We start from the raw sequence: 16,554 nt of genomic DNA, 5'->3' as shown, positions 1-16,554 counted from the left end.
AGCTGCTCAGACACTACGCTGGGAACTGGCCATTTGGAAGGGCCTTTGCCCACGCGTTGGATCATTAAAGCCAAGCCCTGGACATACTATAAGGAGGTACTTATAGCCCCTGCCTGAGCAGTTTTACTAAGGGAACTCCACAGGTATACTCACATGGAGAAACTGGCCATCAAGTACCTAAACCTTCTGTTAAGTGGAAGCATATTCTGCATTTTATCATGCTTGCAGTTTGCCACTTTGATAATATTCTGGTTTTATATTTGTACATCTATAAAGCAGGGGGAGGGAGTGCTTTATTTACCTGTCTTGATTATTAGCAGCGGTACTGCTTTAGTGGTACCAGAGCACACAGCCTTGAAAAGACAGGCTGGTTTAGACTCAGCCCAGCAGAAACGCTGCCTCCAGCATCCAAGTGAGCCTCTTTGCACCTGGCACAGCTCTCTGGTGCTGCAATATGCCTTGAGGATATACCCTCAAGTAAAAGATTCTGAAACAATCAAACACAGCTACAGTGATTCTTTGTGGGAATGGGAAAATATCCGTTGGGTAGCATCTACTGAGGACAACAGGGCCGTAATTCTATAGATATGTATGGGGTATTTGCTTATATACTCAAACTTTTACTGTTTTTCTTCTGAATATAAAATGACCGCACTGGAAGTCCTTATCTTATCAGTAGAAGTGGACAATACAGACTTTTAATATAAATTTTAAGAAGAAACCTTTGCCTTCTCCATTTTCTCTGTTTTCACTTACTTCCATTCCCTTGGCAGCAGACTACCAACACATAAAGGATGAAGAAAAGGCAACAAGTCAGGCAGGAGTACAAAGATGTGAGGAGCTTTGTTTCCCACTACCTGCCTCAAACGAGGCAGTTAAAAGATCTGGGTCACCAGCCAAGAAGTGAGTTAGCCCAGATGTGATAGAACCAGAGAATCACTTAGGCTGGAAAAGACCCTTAAGATCATCAAGTCCAACTGTAGACCCAGCACTGCCAAGGCCACCACTAAACCATGGCCCTAAGCACCACGTCCACACGTCTTTTAAATACCCGCAGGGATGGGGACTCAACCACTTCCCAGTGCAGCCTGTTCCAGTGCTTGACAATCCTTTTGGTGAGGAAGTTCTTCCCAATATCCAGCCTAAACATCCCCTGGCGCAAGGTGAGGCTGTTTCCTCTTGTCCTGTCACTTGTTACTTGGGAGAAGAGATGGACCCCCCCTGCCCACAGCCTCCTTTCAGGGAGCTGCAGAGAGCGAGGAGGTTCCCCCTGAGCCTCCTTTTCTCCAGGCTGAGCACCCCCAGTTCCCCCAGCTGCTCCCTGTCAGACTGGTGCCCCAGCCCCTTCCCCAGCTCTGGACACGCTCCAGCCCCTCCGGGTCTGTCTCATCACGGGAGGCTCCAGACTGAAGCCAGGATTCAAGGTGCATCCCCACCAGTGCTGAGCACAGTGGGACTATCACTGCCCCAGTCCCGCTGGCCATGGCCCTTCAGACACAAGCCAGGATGCTGTTGGCCACCTGGGCACATGTTCAGCTGGCTGTCAACCAGCACCCCCAGGTCCTTTGCCACCAGGCAGCTTCCCAGCCCCTCTTCCCCAGGCCTGTAGCGTTGCACGTCACTAAAACCTCAGAGCCTGAGACATCACTTGAGACCGATACCTCACGGCACGGAATCGTTCCTGCCTGCTCCTGATGACCATTTATGAAAGCAGCATCCCGTTCTCATCCATCTTTGCATTTGGGATGAGCACTGTTGACAGGAGGTATAAGGCAGGCAGATGTACAGAACCAGAGCAGATGCCTCCCTTGGAGGTCTGAACTTTCTGTGGTCATTATGTCATTAAATACTCCTGACACTCTTTGTAATGATTCTACAGGGAAGTAAATACTTTCAGGTCCTACAAAGCCCTCAAAATGCCTAATGAAGCTGAAAACACTTCATGCATTTTAAAAATAAAAAAACCACCACCAGAAAATGGAGCATTCGGAAATAATCAGAGCACAACAGCGTACCTGGATGGCAGGGCAGCAGAGCCATCACTAGATGGTGTTTTAGGACTCCAGAAGGATTGCCACAGTTTCTCAATATAATGAAACTGAAGATTCATTACAACATCCAAAGTTGCCTAACAAAGAACACAATTCATTAGCTGCTCCGCTAGCATCCTCTCACACAGTGTAAGCATAAATTTCATGTGCTGCCACTTAGATTAAATAATTTACAAGAAAAATAAAGGAAAGGGCATTGTTTCGATAATGAACATAACATAAAACAAGTCACACAATGAAAACATAACATAAAGCACAATATTTGAGTTGTAATACGCAGCAAATCAAGCATTTCCTATTATATTCCAGCTTTTTCTAAGCGCAGGATATGAGATGAGCACATGAATTATGTCCCACATCAATTAATAAATCAATTAAAATACTCCAAATAATCACCTCACAGTGCCGCCTGTAAAGAAGCTGCAGAGTTTTCACATCGTTCAAGGTGAACCCTTCTTGTAAGAGGACGTTACCTAGATCAGGGGCTGGGAACTTGGGAAAGGCATGGGTTACATCTAGAGGAAAAAAAAGGTCGGGAAACATGGTGAGAATTAGGAACACTTGGTTATGCCGGACTGCAGACGAGTACAAGGTGCTGCTGTCGCTGATGGCTATCTTTCGTGTTTCCATCGGGATGCAACAGGAGAAGTAAGACCAATAATCCAGTACTGTCCCTGGTTCGTGCTGTTATACTGGGCAAAAAGCAAACAACTGCAGCCCATTTATTCCGTGTGGAAAGGAAAATGTTTTCTTTCTCTCTGTAATAACAGAAACAAGAATATATTGTCCTCATCTACCGTGCTTCCCATTAGATTTTCTCCGAACCTGAAAAATGCCTCTCTGGTACAATGGGAAATATAATTGGGCAGCAGAGTATCAGGAGCAATTGTATTTCAGAGCTGGCCGGGATTTGCTCTCTCTACTGGAGGTGGTGGAGACATTCAGATCCAGGACCAGCAAAGCCAGAGGGCTTGTCTTCTCACAAGGAGCAGGTCCACACGGATCGTCTCCAATCAGATACGTACTGCAGCCTTTGCAATGAAAAGAACTGCCCTTCTCCCTCTGGCTGCCTGCCTTAGCACCGCTCTTCTGGAGCTTTGCTCCTTCCACCCCATTTGGATAAAACCAGACAGATAAAAATATACTAAAAGGAACCAACAGACCTGACGGCATAAGAAAAAAGCCTTCCTTGGGTAAAGGAGTTGGGAAATAAACTTAGCAAGTGTGACTTTACAAAAGCTTATTAGAACGTATACTATAATGGATAATATATAATACTCTAGATTTATTAGAAAAGCAAACAAATGCAGGACAGCCAGGGCTTGCTGGACAAGACCTTCCTTCCCCTTACAGCTCTAAGCCGGGGCGTGCGGTATCTAATACGTTAAAGCTGTCTCCTCACCTATGAACTGCTGATGATGTTGACTTTGAGCAGCAACCGACTGCTCCGGCGTCGTGTGCGGGTTACTGTTGGACCCGCTCTCTGCCATGCCATCCATCTTCTGTGCTGGTCTATACCTAAATTTAGAGCATGGCTTGGGATTGACACAGGCACGAGCAAACACGTTCTCATTATATGCGACGCAGTGATGCAGACTCTCGTGTTCGTTGTGCACTACGTGAGGCTACGTTCAAGGCCAGCATCGTGAGGGCTGAGCATTTATATCACTTACTCATATGGAGGGGGGAAAATCAGAACCTCCTTTTGAAAAGCACTCCCCAAGACAGAATTAAAGGGGTTAAGAAGTTTGCCCAAGGTGACACCAAAAAAAAGAAAAAGAAAATGAGAAGCAGAGCTGAAGTGGGTGCCAGAGCACAGGTTGTGTCTCAGGAGCTGAATTTTGCTTTTACTTTCTGTTTGGGAGCTGAAGAAATAAATTCCTCTGCTCCTTCTTCCCTCCAGCAAGAACCAGAAGTGTCCATGCTTCCAGGAGACCATTCCAAATTCCTTTGTACATTGTTTTATATTCAAAATTACTCAGACACAAGACCAGCCACAGCACTATTTAACTTGCACTTTTGCATAAAAAAACCCCAAAAAACCCAAAACCCCAAATCTGCCCGAAAACAACACAACCCCCCAAGTCCTTTACACTGATTTGGCACAACCAACTCTGCGGCTGAGGTCTTACGAAGGCTCGGTCACAGTGATGCCATGAGAAGTGGCACGTGCTGGGGCATTCTCCGTCGCTGTGGGCTGAATCACGCCACTGGCAAACAGAGTAGGCAGATAAATGCCATTTTCATAGAATCATAGAATGGTTTGGGTTGGAAAGGACCTTTAAAGGTCACCTAGTCCAACCCCCCTGCCATAAGCAAGGACATCTTCAACGAGGTCAGGCGGCTCAGAGCCCCGTCCAACCTGGCCTTGAACGTTTCCACGATGGGCACCCACCAGAATTACTCCCGGGCTCCTCCACTACTCAGAGCAGCCAGCAACTTGCAGCCCCGTCTCCCACAGCTCAGCGCTGGCACTTCAGCCACACTCGGGGCTGAGCTGTCCCAACACGTTCCCTTTGCTGCCAAGCGAAGCCTGATCCCAAGACGTGGCCTGCTGCATCCCTTGGGACAGGACCTTTGCCCACGGCAGGGCTGGGGGCACGCAGCGAGCTGCAGGGCACTGGGACCACCTACCTCTGCTTCTGGTGGATGGGCTGCTGCCTCATTGCCATGTACTGGGTATCCTCCTGCAGACGGTTCAGCGGAGACTCCGGCTTGAGACGGATCCCATAATAATGGTATTTGGAGTTTCCCCTGGAGAAGTATCAGCGTTGAAACCGCTCAGTGAAAGCCAGTCAATGGAAGGGACATCGTAGCCCTGCAATTTACTCTTGGGCTTGTTTTGAAAACACAGCCTCCTTCTTACAGCACCCCTCAGTCTGTGGCCAAGCGCTGCTCGAACGGCCGAACCAAGGAACTAATGAATGCCATCACCCCCTATAAAATTTAAAACCACACGTCGCAAAGTTCAGTGACATCCACATCTAAAAGCCGGCAAGGTTTGTTTCAAGTCACCCATGGTAACTGGAGAAGAAGAGACAAGTGCTACAACACCAAGTGTTATTAAACAGAATGACAGAAAGACCTCAGGGGACACTCTGCTATTTGGTTAGGGTTGGAGGATTTGTTTTTTTCCATAAAAACAAACTTCCATGTTTATCTAGACTTGGATGGAACAAGTCTGACTGAATAGTCAAGTATGATAAGAAAAATGTCTTTCTGTTGCCAATGCTTTCACAGCCACAGCAACGGGCTTTGATGTGGCTTTGTTCTTGGAGTTGCTCATTTTTAAAGTTTTTGTAAAAACTGAAAGCTTTCTGCAAGCCAAAGAGGGTGGAATCCTTTTCCCTTTGCTTGTCAGTGAAGCTGCTGTGATGCTCCTCAGAAGAATGCCTTTCCGTCACATTCGGCAGATGCGCCAGTTAAAAAAGTTTTTCCACCAAACCGGAATTTTTCAACCCCCAAGCATCTGCATTTGGGAGCAAGAAGGACAATTAGGCAGCCGTGGATACGTGATGACGGTATGTCCAACTCGGCTTTAGCCAATTTGTCGCTAATAATGGCTGAGCTGAGCCCTCCATGGGAGAGGAGACCAAGCCGGGGGGCAGAGCGGGGTCTCCAGAGCCCTTACTGGGGAGGCTTAAAATTCCTCTGCTGTGTCACAACGGAAGGGGCTGGAGGCACCTTCAATCCAATGATGCTTCCCATTGGAAAATTACACCGAGAAATTTAGGAGAGGGGCATGTGTTGAAGAATTAACCCTTTCTTCCACGCTGGGGGAATTTGCTCTTGCCCAGGGCATGGCTGAAGCGTTCAGCCATTGCCACCGTACAAAGGCTTTTACACCTCCCCAACGCTCAGGTGTGCAGCACGCTTCGGCCACGCCGCGAGTGATTTTTTGAAGTGCCTGCAAATTAAATACCACCTGCATTCATAACCTAAAGGAACGAGTAAGAAAATAACGGTGGACAGCTATTTTAATATTTATTCATAAATTTAATTCATAAATTTAATATTTATGTACCCTTCCCAGCCTGCACATTTGCAGTTTTAAATGGGATTTTTGCTTGGTTTTTTCTTTAATCCTTGATGGGATTAAAGAATTTCTCTCCTCTAAAAAAATTATTTCAGAGCTCTTGCACTTGAACCAATCTACAGAAATCCACACTCCTCCCTGCTCTTCCTACGACTGTTGCCTCCACACTCCAGCTGTGGAATGCCCTGGACACATCTGGTTTTGTTCTTGTTTAGAAGCCCAAATATCTAAGCTTGAATTTCATTATAAAATCTTACACAATCAGAGCAATCACTACTTCTCCAGCATATTAGCTAATTTTTAAAAATTAGGAGCTGGGATAAAATGCAAATTCAGCTGTGCAAGCTGTGCAGGCGATCCCTTGAAGGACACATCTGTAATTACAGCCAGTGTACTTTCTTCTGTCGTGCTTTTGTTGTGTTATATGGATCTTCGGTGTTTTAAAAGAAAAAATTCTGTCACGAGATTCAGCCTGCCACTTTGGGTATTGAAGAAGGAAGCCATTTACATCTGTACAGCTTGTCTGCATCAGAGATGTGGGCACGGGTTCTGCGATGGAGGACCTTTACCGGACCCAACGGGAGGAACCATCGCACTGTGCCAGAATTTTGACAGCAGCAATCGGGAAGATTAGTGACTTCATCTTTCTGAGACAGTAATGGAATCAGAAGAAGCCTAGGTTCAAATAAAATATTCTCAGACTCCTTAGGAAAAGGACACAGACCAAATTCCACTGTGTGGCTGGACAAGGCACCATCACCAGAGACCTGGAGCGTGTCCAAAATTCATTGTATTGTCCAGCCTCTCACACCTTTCATGGTGAGGGAGCAGCTTTGCCTAACAACACACAGAAATCACTCCATGCATCAGAGCAGCCATCCCTTTCCCCACAAGACCATTCCCGCTTGTTCCTGTAGATCTTGGAGGAAACACCTGCGCCTGCTAAAGGCTGCTCGGTAAATTCTCAGTATGTGTGACAGAAGTTCTAGGAGTTGGTGTTTTTTTTAAATGTAGATTCGCACCAACCTGGTTCCCAGGCGGCGGGTCCTCAGCCCCATGAACACCGAACGGATCAGTTTCCCGAAGGAAGCGGCATTCACTGGATCCAGTTTGTGCTCCTGGCAGTGCCGCAGGTAATGGTTGTAGAGGGAGCTCCTGGGAAGGCTGACGCCTTCCGCCGTCTCGTAGTTGTCCAACAACCACTGGAGCTTCAGGTATGGAAAACAAATAAATAAATAAAGAACACATGAAAGTCTAAAGAGGGCTGGAACAGGCTGCATCAAAGCGTCAACACTTAAATGTCAGGAGAGCTCGTCTGACATGTTCAAGAGAACTTAATGCTGGGTAGTTAATTTATATAACTTATGCCAGTTGCATTTTTATAAAAGGACTCCCAGTCCAAAGCTAATAACCCAAACAAAAATGCTGTCAGATTTTGCAAAGGCATTAAGACACAGCCTGCCTGCCATCTCAGTGTCCACCTTGGATAGAGATTAATTTCTGCAGAGATAAAATAAAGCTGTAAGAACTTGTATTTTCCAAGAATAAAGATGTTAAGATACTGCCTAGGAGGAATAAAATTTAGGGAAACCAATATGCTGCAAAGTCTTTATTAATTTGAAGATTGGCATGTGTGCAACTGTTCCCTTAACAATAAAATTAACAGTTACCAAAGCAACGATAAAAATCTGTGGGGGTCCATCTACTTTTCAAAATTTACTGTCTGAACTTCTGACATTTCTGTTGATTAAAGTTTGCAATTAATATAAATTATTTATACCCAGGCGGCCCGAAAGGGCAGGCCTGGTGCACAATGTCAGCACAGGAATTAAAATGCAAAAAGACAAAACCCCCGCTCTCCTTCAGCTGGCGAAATGACTTCGGCATCCATAAAATAAGTGTTATGTTAAGTGAATCTCTGAAGGAACTAGATGCACAAATGGACTAAAATCAATAGCTTTGGTAAGAGCCCTTTCATTGTCGTTAGGGACATCTGGGACTAACGATGTCAAGACCTCCCTCGCCACCCAGCCCTCCAGCCCTGATCCACAGGAGGCACAGCTCCACCAGAAGCTGCTGAATTCACACCCCAGCAATGGCGAAACAGACTCCGGGTATGGATGCCACAATATTAGCACAACAAATAGAACAAGCACGTATTGCAATTAAGCACGAAATCAGCGGGATTTAACCATGCACATGGATGTACAAGTTGGCCTATGCTTAAGTCCCCTCCACTCATACTCCAGTATCCAGCTCTTTTCTCCCAGTGAAACTCTGAGGTCCCAGTTCACGGCTATACTCCAGTTTTGTATCAGTAACTGTGAAAATACAACCTGAAATGTGCAATGACACCTCTGACACCTCACTCCAGTGAGTCATTTTCAGGTTTTGTGTGTCACACCCAACTCTCACACAAAGGCTTTCCAGCACCTCTGACCGTACGTTCTGCCATTATCATTCACCTGTCCCAGTTTTAAACTTACGCTGCATCAAATGCGCCGAATCCAAAGCTGTACAGTTAAAACTCTTTCATTCATTAGTTGGGTTCCATCCAAAGCAACCACAAGTTCAAATGACTGGGCCCGTCAGTTCTGGTGGCCTTTGAGCAGACCAGGGGCTGCCACAGATGGAAGAAGAGAAACCTCTTGGCCATTTTTGCTGTCCCACTTTCCGCAGAGCTGCCTGTCACCTTCCCACCTTCCACCTCCACCTAAGACACCCTTTGGTGTGTTCTTCCAGCGACCGACCACCTTTCGGACCTCCAGACCCTACAGCCCCAAGAGGTGTCTGCCAGTGATCTGCAACCCTCTGTTCTCTCGCCGGCAGAAGAGGTGAGAAGTCCCCCAGGAAGCCCCCCAAAGCCATTCAGTACCCCCGAGACCCCACCCCCCAATTATCCATCCCCAGCAAAAGTGGACCCCAGTGGTTATGACATAAAAGACCAGCAAGAACTCAGGTTTTAGGCAGTCCACATCTGCACTAATTTTGGCCCATCCCCTATATTTAAAAGATTAATGATTAAGAAGGTCCTCTTTTTTTTAACCATTTATTTTATTTATCCTATGGAAGATACTGAATGTGGATCAGCTATTTATTTTCTAAACCTATTCTAATTCCAAGTGTTAAAAAAATGTATACATATATATAAAAGTTGAAAGTTTCTATGGAAAATTCATCTATAGGGAAAACCTTCTCATTTAAATGTGAGCCTGGGCATTTTTACTCTAATCCCAGATATTTCTAGATTATTCGCTTCATCTTCCAGCTTTCTTTTCTGCAAGTGTCTTTTATATTCTTTTAAAACACCACAGAGTTTCACAATATGAACTCCCACTGTTGAATTACAAATCTATTACAAAACACACAGAAGAGCTTAAAAAAGAAATCTGTTAGAATATAAATAATTTTCAAAACATGATTTTTGCTCTTCCTGCATTAGTAATAACAAACCAGGCACTTTAAACGAGAACATTAAAGAGTCTTTCCATTTGTATCCCTTATTCTGTTTATTGTTTGAATTTTGCTTAGTGGTGACAATGACACGATACTATACAGTTTAATTTCTGGGTTTACTATGAGCAGGATCCAATAAAATCACTACGCAGCCGTATGCTGCTTTGTTTGTTATAGGCACTACAGGGGAACATTTCAATTTCATTTCTACTTCTAACTTTATTTCTACTGACTGTTTGTTTTGATTTTTTAAAAAATAACCTTTAGCGAAAAACCTCGGCTTTGTTCCATTCAAGGATGGCTTTTTAAGGATAGAAAAAGTGATACCTGGGGCTGTCTGGGAAAAGAAAGAAAAAATTTTTTTTCTGAAGGTCCAGGTTTGGAGAGGTTTTCTTATGAGCATTTCTATGAAAAAGAAACCTTTTTCATAGAAATGAAAAGAAAAAAAAAGACATCTGCGGTTCCTAAGCCCCCGCTCAGTTCAGCTCAGAGTCAGGACGGACCCCAGACCCCGCTGCGAGCACCCCGAACACAGCAACGGGGAGGAACGCTTCCCTCACACCTGCAGCTCCCTGCTCAGCCCCACCGATCTTTTGCAATTCAAGTTTCAACCGAACTTAGTTATTTTCTTGAAAAGTCTCTTTTCCAACAAGTGCCCGTCAGCTCTGGTCCCTTGCGTAGTTGCGCCCCGAGCCACCTGCATCCATCAGCACCGCCCGCCCTTCTCTGCTGAGCAGGAAATCCATCCTTCATTAGGGCGTTACATCCCTCCCCCGGCCAAGGCAGAATTATTCCCTTTAACAATTTTCCTACCTCTCTCTTTAGTCTCATTTTAGATGTTTCCACCTAAACATCATTTGGGGGTAAGATCTTTTCCTCAGGGGAAAAACTCCATCAGCACCTACCTAAGAGCCATTCAACCACAGGGAAGAAGTCCAATAGGCTTTTGGGGGTTTATTCGGGTTTTTGTTTGTTTGTTTTACGGTGAGGAAAAAATCCACCTCCCTCCTACTCCTATGAGTGCTGTGCACACCGAGGAGCCGCAGAGCCTTGGGCAGGTTCTAGCATCCAGCTCCCTCCTTACGTGCCTAGCTTTAGGCACTCACGTACAAAAACTGTAGTAATTTTCCTCAAATTTCTTTGCATCATCTGCAAGACCATAATCGGCAAAGACGTAATCCTCTGGCCCAGAGTCTCTGGAGTACCCTCGTGAGCAGGGCTTCTTCAATAACAGTAATGGATTGACATGATTTCATTAGAAACATCATGTGTCGCTGGGGTATTAACATTCGCTTAGGCTTCCAAATTTGATCTTTCAAGTGCACTTAAATAACCTCTCAGAGAGTTTTTGAAGCTAAATTGCGTTATCAAGTGTGGCTCCACTTCACATTGACTGTGTTTAAACAGCATTACATAAAAAAATTGCCTCTTGACTGAGATACCTTTAGGGTTTCTTTGGTTTGGTTGTATTTTTGAAATCAAAGATTCCTGGCACGCAACATCTGCAGATGGCAACAAAATAAACCACTTATCCCAATAACTCACAGATTTGAAAAATGTGAGATTTAAAATGAGAGACAGAACAGTTAATGAAAAACTCTGCAACCTTAAAAGTCACAACTAATAGCGCAATTAGCATGAACTCACAACTTCCCCAGCTACTCGCTTTTGTCAAGCTCATCTATGACAGTACCGTGTGCTGGTCACACAAGCATTTGGGATGGGTAATCCCCTGTCTGGTTTGTTGTTTTGGTTTTTTTTTTTTTCACATAAAGGGGTGGGAACCAAAACACCCTGGAGAGCCCGATGCCCTGTGACACAGCACGTGCCGGGGAGACGTGCAGAGCAGTTCGGTGCCGCGCTCACCGGGCTGCCCCACACGCCTCTGGCATTCTCCAGTCTCCAGCTGGTGGATACCCCATCCCTGGAAACATTCAAGGTCAGGCTGGACGGGGCTCTGAGCATCCTGATCCAGCTGAAGATGTCCCTGCCCATGGCAGGGGGTTGCACTAGCTGGCCTTCGAAGGTCCCTTCCAACCCAAACCATCTGATGATGGGTCTGTGGAACGACTCCAGCCTTCTACTCATCCCAGGGCTCACTTCCAATGGAGGTCAGGTCCCTCGGGCCAGTCGAAGCCCCAGAACCCCCCCCAGGCAGAGGCTACGCACCCTCCCTGGGCACCAGCACCGACCGTCCTCCAGCTCTGGAAAGAGATTGCCTGCTCTGGGTCTGCAACGTGCTGCATTTACTACAGGCACTGCTCGTCCCATCACCTCCTCGTTACTCGCACATATCCACAGACACGGCTCCGTGCTCCCGGAAGGCAGGGCAAGGACACTGGAGGGTCACAGGGCAGAAGGGCTCCACAAGGTTCCTTGGCTCAGGCTCTGCACCTTGGCAGAGGGAATTACCCACCCCAGCCCTGGAGCTGCCCAGGGCAGCGCGTTGCTTGTGCCTGGACCAACATCTTGAGCAGAGAGGAGTGGAGAGCTGATGTGTACACACATGCTTAGGAAGTAGTCTATTTGCTTTAGAATTTGTAAAAGAACTTAAGCCTTAGGCCAAACGATGAGCCGTGACCTCAGAAAAGAGACATTAAGTTCTTTACTTCTACCCTGCAAGCGGGGAAGATGTGATCAGAGGCTGGATTGGGCCCCAACTCCATCCTGCACAGCCTGTGGTCAGATGAAATCTCTTTCCTGTCTTTGCTTTCTTTCCTCTGCGCTTTCCCTGCTTTTTGTCAAATCTCCTTCAATACCACACCACGACCCCCCCGTTCTGCTTCTGCACTTGAACCAACAAGAAAAATTCTAGAAGGGACATTATCCTTAGCCAAATCCATATGGTGCTGGGGGCACAGCATGGGGGTACACGCACAGCCACCGCCTGGGATGGAAAGGATGCACGGAGATGCTCAGAACAGGAACTACCAGCCTGATCCTGCAGGTTTGTGTTTCCCAGCTCCAACCAGGAACCTTCAATTCCTAGAGGCTGAAATAAGGATTAAGCTCGTCCAGGACCCTGGCTTGGAGTTCGACAACAGCCTAAGAGAATCAGATCCTTAGGTTTAATGCTCCTTTCACTTTCTCAGGCCATTTCTCTAGGGTGAAGAGGGCACAGATTTTTTTTGCAGAACCCAAGAATGACAACAGATCTGCCCCCAAATACAAAGCAAAAGGAAATCTGTTAGAATCCAGAAGTACTGCTTTGTGCACTGTGATTTATCAGTGCAGAACATGCTTCAGCCTAATCCAAAGCACAATGAAGTCAAGGCAAGTCCAATGACTTCAAGAGGACTTGAATTAGACCCTTCAAATCTCACACAAGCATGTGCTTGTCGTTAATCATTACTGCATGGGAGCCGTAAACCATGATGCAGAAGGCCCAGCAGAACAGTGGGAACTTCACACAAAGCAGAGACATTGTTGGCAGAGTGAGAAGAGAGAGGTCTAGCAAACGAATTTAGCATAGCATTGTAACAGTAATGGTCTCCCTGAGGCACAGAAAGAGGCAATCAAGGCATCCACAGGAGCAAGCTTTTGGTATGCGCTATCTAAGGGTACCTGTCATGATTCACACCAAGTTACTGCTGTAAAATTGCAAATTATTTTCCAGCCATCTTTCAATTCCAGTGAAAGGAAAGAACTTCCTCAAATGTGTTTATCTAATTGCCAGCAATTTCCATTGCAAGGCAGACAAAATAAATAAACACAGTGCAGAGGCAGTTAACAGAATCCAGAGCATCTCATAAACAAGCATTAACATCATGGCACTTTTTGCAGCTTCTTATTTCTTGGGAATGGGCTGCTTTGGGCAGCACAGCTGAATCCCAGGCTGCTCTGAGTGGCTCAGCTACAAATAATGCTCCTACCAAAGCAGGAAAAAGGTTGTAAATTCCGATTGTAACTTACATGGCTGTTGAGCAAACTGCTTTTGTGTGATGTAATCCCTTCAGTTTTTTGTAGGTTTTCAATCGCCATTTCAAGCTAAAGAAAATGTGCACAGGGGAAAAAAAGGAAAAAAAGAAAAAGAAAGGAAATCAGATAGTTAGCAACAGCCAGGTTTATTATTTCTTTATTAATATTTGAATGATTAATGCTTTATATCAACAGGCTTGTGAAAAAGAGGCAAACAGATGAGGCACAGTCCTTATGGGATGAAGCTGCAGATGTTATTGTATGGCATGCAAACTAACACAGCAAGAATCCCTGTTAGGGCGAAAGAGCGAGACCAGGGGACTTTTGATCTTCCACTATATACATTGCCCATTTATAAAAGAGAAGCCGTTTTCCTTTTCCTTTCCCCTTCATATTAGCCCAAACCACCACCAGACATAGGCTGCAGCAATCAAAGGAGATTTGCTACAGAGAAAGTGCATTTCACCCAGACCTTTCAATGAAAACTGGAAGTAATGGCTGGTTATTATTACTTCTTCACATTTTTGACAAAAAACTAATGGCAACTAAATAAAACAGGCACAAGGAGGGTTGACACACAATGCACATGCCGGCATGAATAAGAGCTCCCTGCTACTGGAGCGAGGTGCAAAGGGGCTCTGAAGGAAGAAGATGGGTTTCAATTAAGTGAGCTTCTTCCCGCAAGGGCAGGCTGGCCCATCTTGACGCTACCCAGTTCCTTTCCATTCACCCCAGAGCTGCTGCAAGCAGAGCCATGGTGAGGCAGGCTGCCCCCGCGAGCCCCCTTGCCTCCCTCCTGTCCAGCTTCTGTTCTACACCCAGCCCAGCCACGGCTGCTGCCTTGTGCCCGGACCCTCCCCCAGACCCCTCTTGTCTCCTTTCTGCTGCTGGGGCTCCCCTGACGATCTGGCAAACTGCTCAGCCGATAGCTGCTGGTCCCAGAGCTCTGGTCCTCCTGAGCACAAGCTTTTTGCAAGTGAGGAAAAGGAGGGGAAAACCCCCAACCAAGCAACAAACCCTCACAATAAGGGACTGGCAGAGGCAGAACCTGCTGTTTCTCTCCAGTAGATGTTCTCAAACCCCTGTTCTCTAGGACCTGTTAGTGCAGGCAGGACAAGGCAGCACAAATCAGCCAGTAAAACTTGCAGTCAGCAGCTGTCTCTAGCATCTGTCCTCATTTCACATGCATGGTCGTGCACTCATCTGTAGGCACATGAACAAAGCGTCTGCACAACCATCAGTCAATGGCCTCCACACTCAGTTTGCACTGACTCATAGCAGGCTGAAGATAAAAGGTCGAGATAAAACCAGCCATTTACAAAACCAAGCTCTGTCAGAAAGGTGGGAGAACAGAACAAATCAGATACAACTTTTGAAACAACATTCAACACCCAAAGATGCAGTCTGTGCCATATCCCTGCCGGAATGTGATACTCTGCCCAGGCACCTCCGGCACATGCTCCTCGGTTTCCATCCAAAAGTGCCATCCCTTCTTGGGAAGTTATCACCGAATTCAAACAAGGGTCAGCCTAAGACTATGTATCAGTGGGGTTTTTTTGAGAAAACTGTCTAGCACACTGTGATGTACCACGAGGAACCAACGCCCGATTGCTGATGCAGCCTTCAGGAAATGAGTCAGTGTTGGAGGGAGACACCAGTTCCTTCCTCTGTTCAAGGAGCAAGAGTGCCCGCTTGAGCAACACCTCTTGAGCAAGCACAGAAACCCCGCCTGGCCTTTGGGCATTTTGGTAGGCATCCCATACAAATGGGCAACTTGCATCTGCAGAGGAAAATATTACAGGGGAGAGACTAAAGGCTTTTCAACAGCCCCGCGCAAAGGTGAGGAGCTCTCAGGACCCACTTACGGGAGGTCTCAAGGATTTCCTCTCTTGGTACAGCCTAATTTAAGCTATACCAAGCCTATAATTAAATAAAGATTAATAGTGCTCCATTGGCCTAGACATTGGACGGGACTGCTTCACGTGCTGTTTCAGCCCATTCGATGGAGCGGAGCATCATTATTTGAGCAGACGTGGCAGACGGGTGTCTCTAAATGCCCTTGCACTGCTGGCCACTGACATCCATGCAAACACCACAGCTTCCTTGGCTACTTCTGGAGGAGCTGTATTTTTCTTTCTCTCCACAAAGTTCTTAACCCTGCCTCAAACACATTTAGCCAGGACGACAGCCTCTCCAGCCCCTTTAACACCAGCCTTTCCTATTCTCTTTTAAGCAAGACATTGCAAGGAAAACCAGTGTTCCTACCCATTGATTTCATTTAGTCATTGCTCTCCTGAAGCCTTCCACTATCTGTCCACCCATTATTATGCAAAATTCAAAGCAGTTATCACGGCTCTGCTCTATCCTGCTGAAAAAACTGAAAGCCACACACAGACACATCCCTACACTGTCTTCCACAAGCTATTTCATCCCCTTGAGCCCCTCCACAACAGCCACAGACATTTTATGCTGCAATACCTTCCAAAAGTTCATTCCTACATACAACAGAGTATATTTATTTCAGGTACATTTTCATAAAGGTCACTTCCTATATTCTTTTTTTGCTGAACAGCTTTCTCTCATGTGACAGACAGCTACAAACTAACTGTTCATGGGACACTTCTATTGACACATGTTCTACTCAGGCTTTTTACATTGTGCCTGTCCGCATGGAGATTCAAAAAACCCAAACCCCAACTAACAACAACAAAAAACCAAACAACCAAAACCCAAGAGTAGTATTGTGCAGCTATACAAGATGCAGTCCCACGCAGGTGACCAGATCAGCATTTACCTCCTTCAAAATATCAAGCCTGAGCAAAAATCAGAAGATAGTCCAATGCTAGATTTTAAATATGAACAGTTAAAACGTGCGCACACAATTGTCACACATGAAAGAGACTCCACGTAATCCAGATACATCTGTCATTCTCTCTTCTACCCAAAGCTAAGGATTTTTCCCCTACTCCCACCTAAGGCAGAGCACATTTACTCCAGGATCAAAAGGCAACTTTTCAAGGCACAGAGATTCAAAAAACATGAAGTTGATATTCTAAAACTCAATGGGGGAAAAAAAGCACAACCTAACTGGCC

At 45.9% G+C, this 16,554-nt stretch overlaps 1 protein-coding gene across 7 annotated transcripts in view; it reads right to left on the bottom strand.

Annotated features, from left to right (window-relative positions):
- The window catches only part of RFX2 (regulatory factor X2), a 63,887-nt gene that overhangs the window by 11,708 nt on the left and 35,625 nt on the right, over positions 1 to 16,554 (bottom strand). For 6 of the 7 annotated variants that reach the window (XM_055706903.1, XM_055706904.1, XM_055706909.1 and 3 more), the window contains 6 exons: positions 13,456 to 13,530; positions 7,114 to 7,295; positions 4,686 to 4,805; positions 3,454 to 3,569; positions 2,448 to 2,566; positions 2,016 to 2,128 (listed from right to left, as the gene is read on the bottom strand). In XM_055706903.1, the coding sequence (XP_055562878.1) occupies positions 2,016 to 2,128; positions 2,448 to 2,566; positions 3,454 to 3,569; positions 4,686 to 4,805; positions 7,114 to 7,295; positions 13,456 to 13,530 (725 nt within the window). The remainder of the gene's footprint in view (positions 1 to 2,015; positions 2,129 to 2,447; positions 2,567 to 3,453; positions 3,570 to 4,685; positions 4,806 to 7,113; positions 7,296 to 13,455; positions 13,531 to 16,554) is intronic. The other variant, XM_055706905.1, reaches the window with a different exon arrangement.

Source organism: Falco cherrug, chromosome 4, assembly GCF_023634085.1.
Source record: "Falco cherrug isolate bFalChe1 chromosome 4, bFalChe1.pri, whole genome shotgun sequence".
In the NCBI taxonomy this organism is placed as follows: domain Eukaryota; kingdom Metazoa; phylum Chordata; class Aves; order Falconiformes; family Falconidae; genus Falco; species Falco cherrug.
This window is presented reverse-complemented; position numbering and strand designations above follow the sequence as displayed.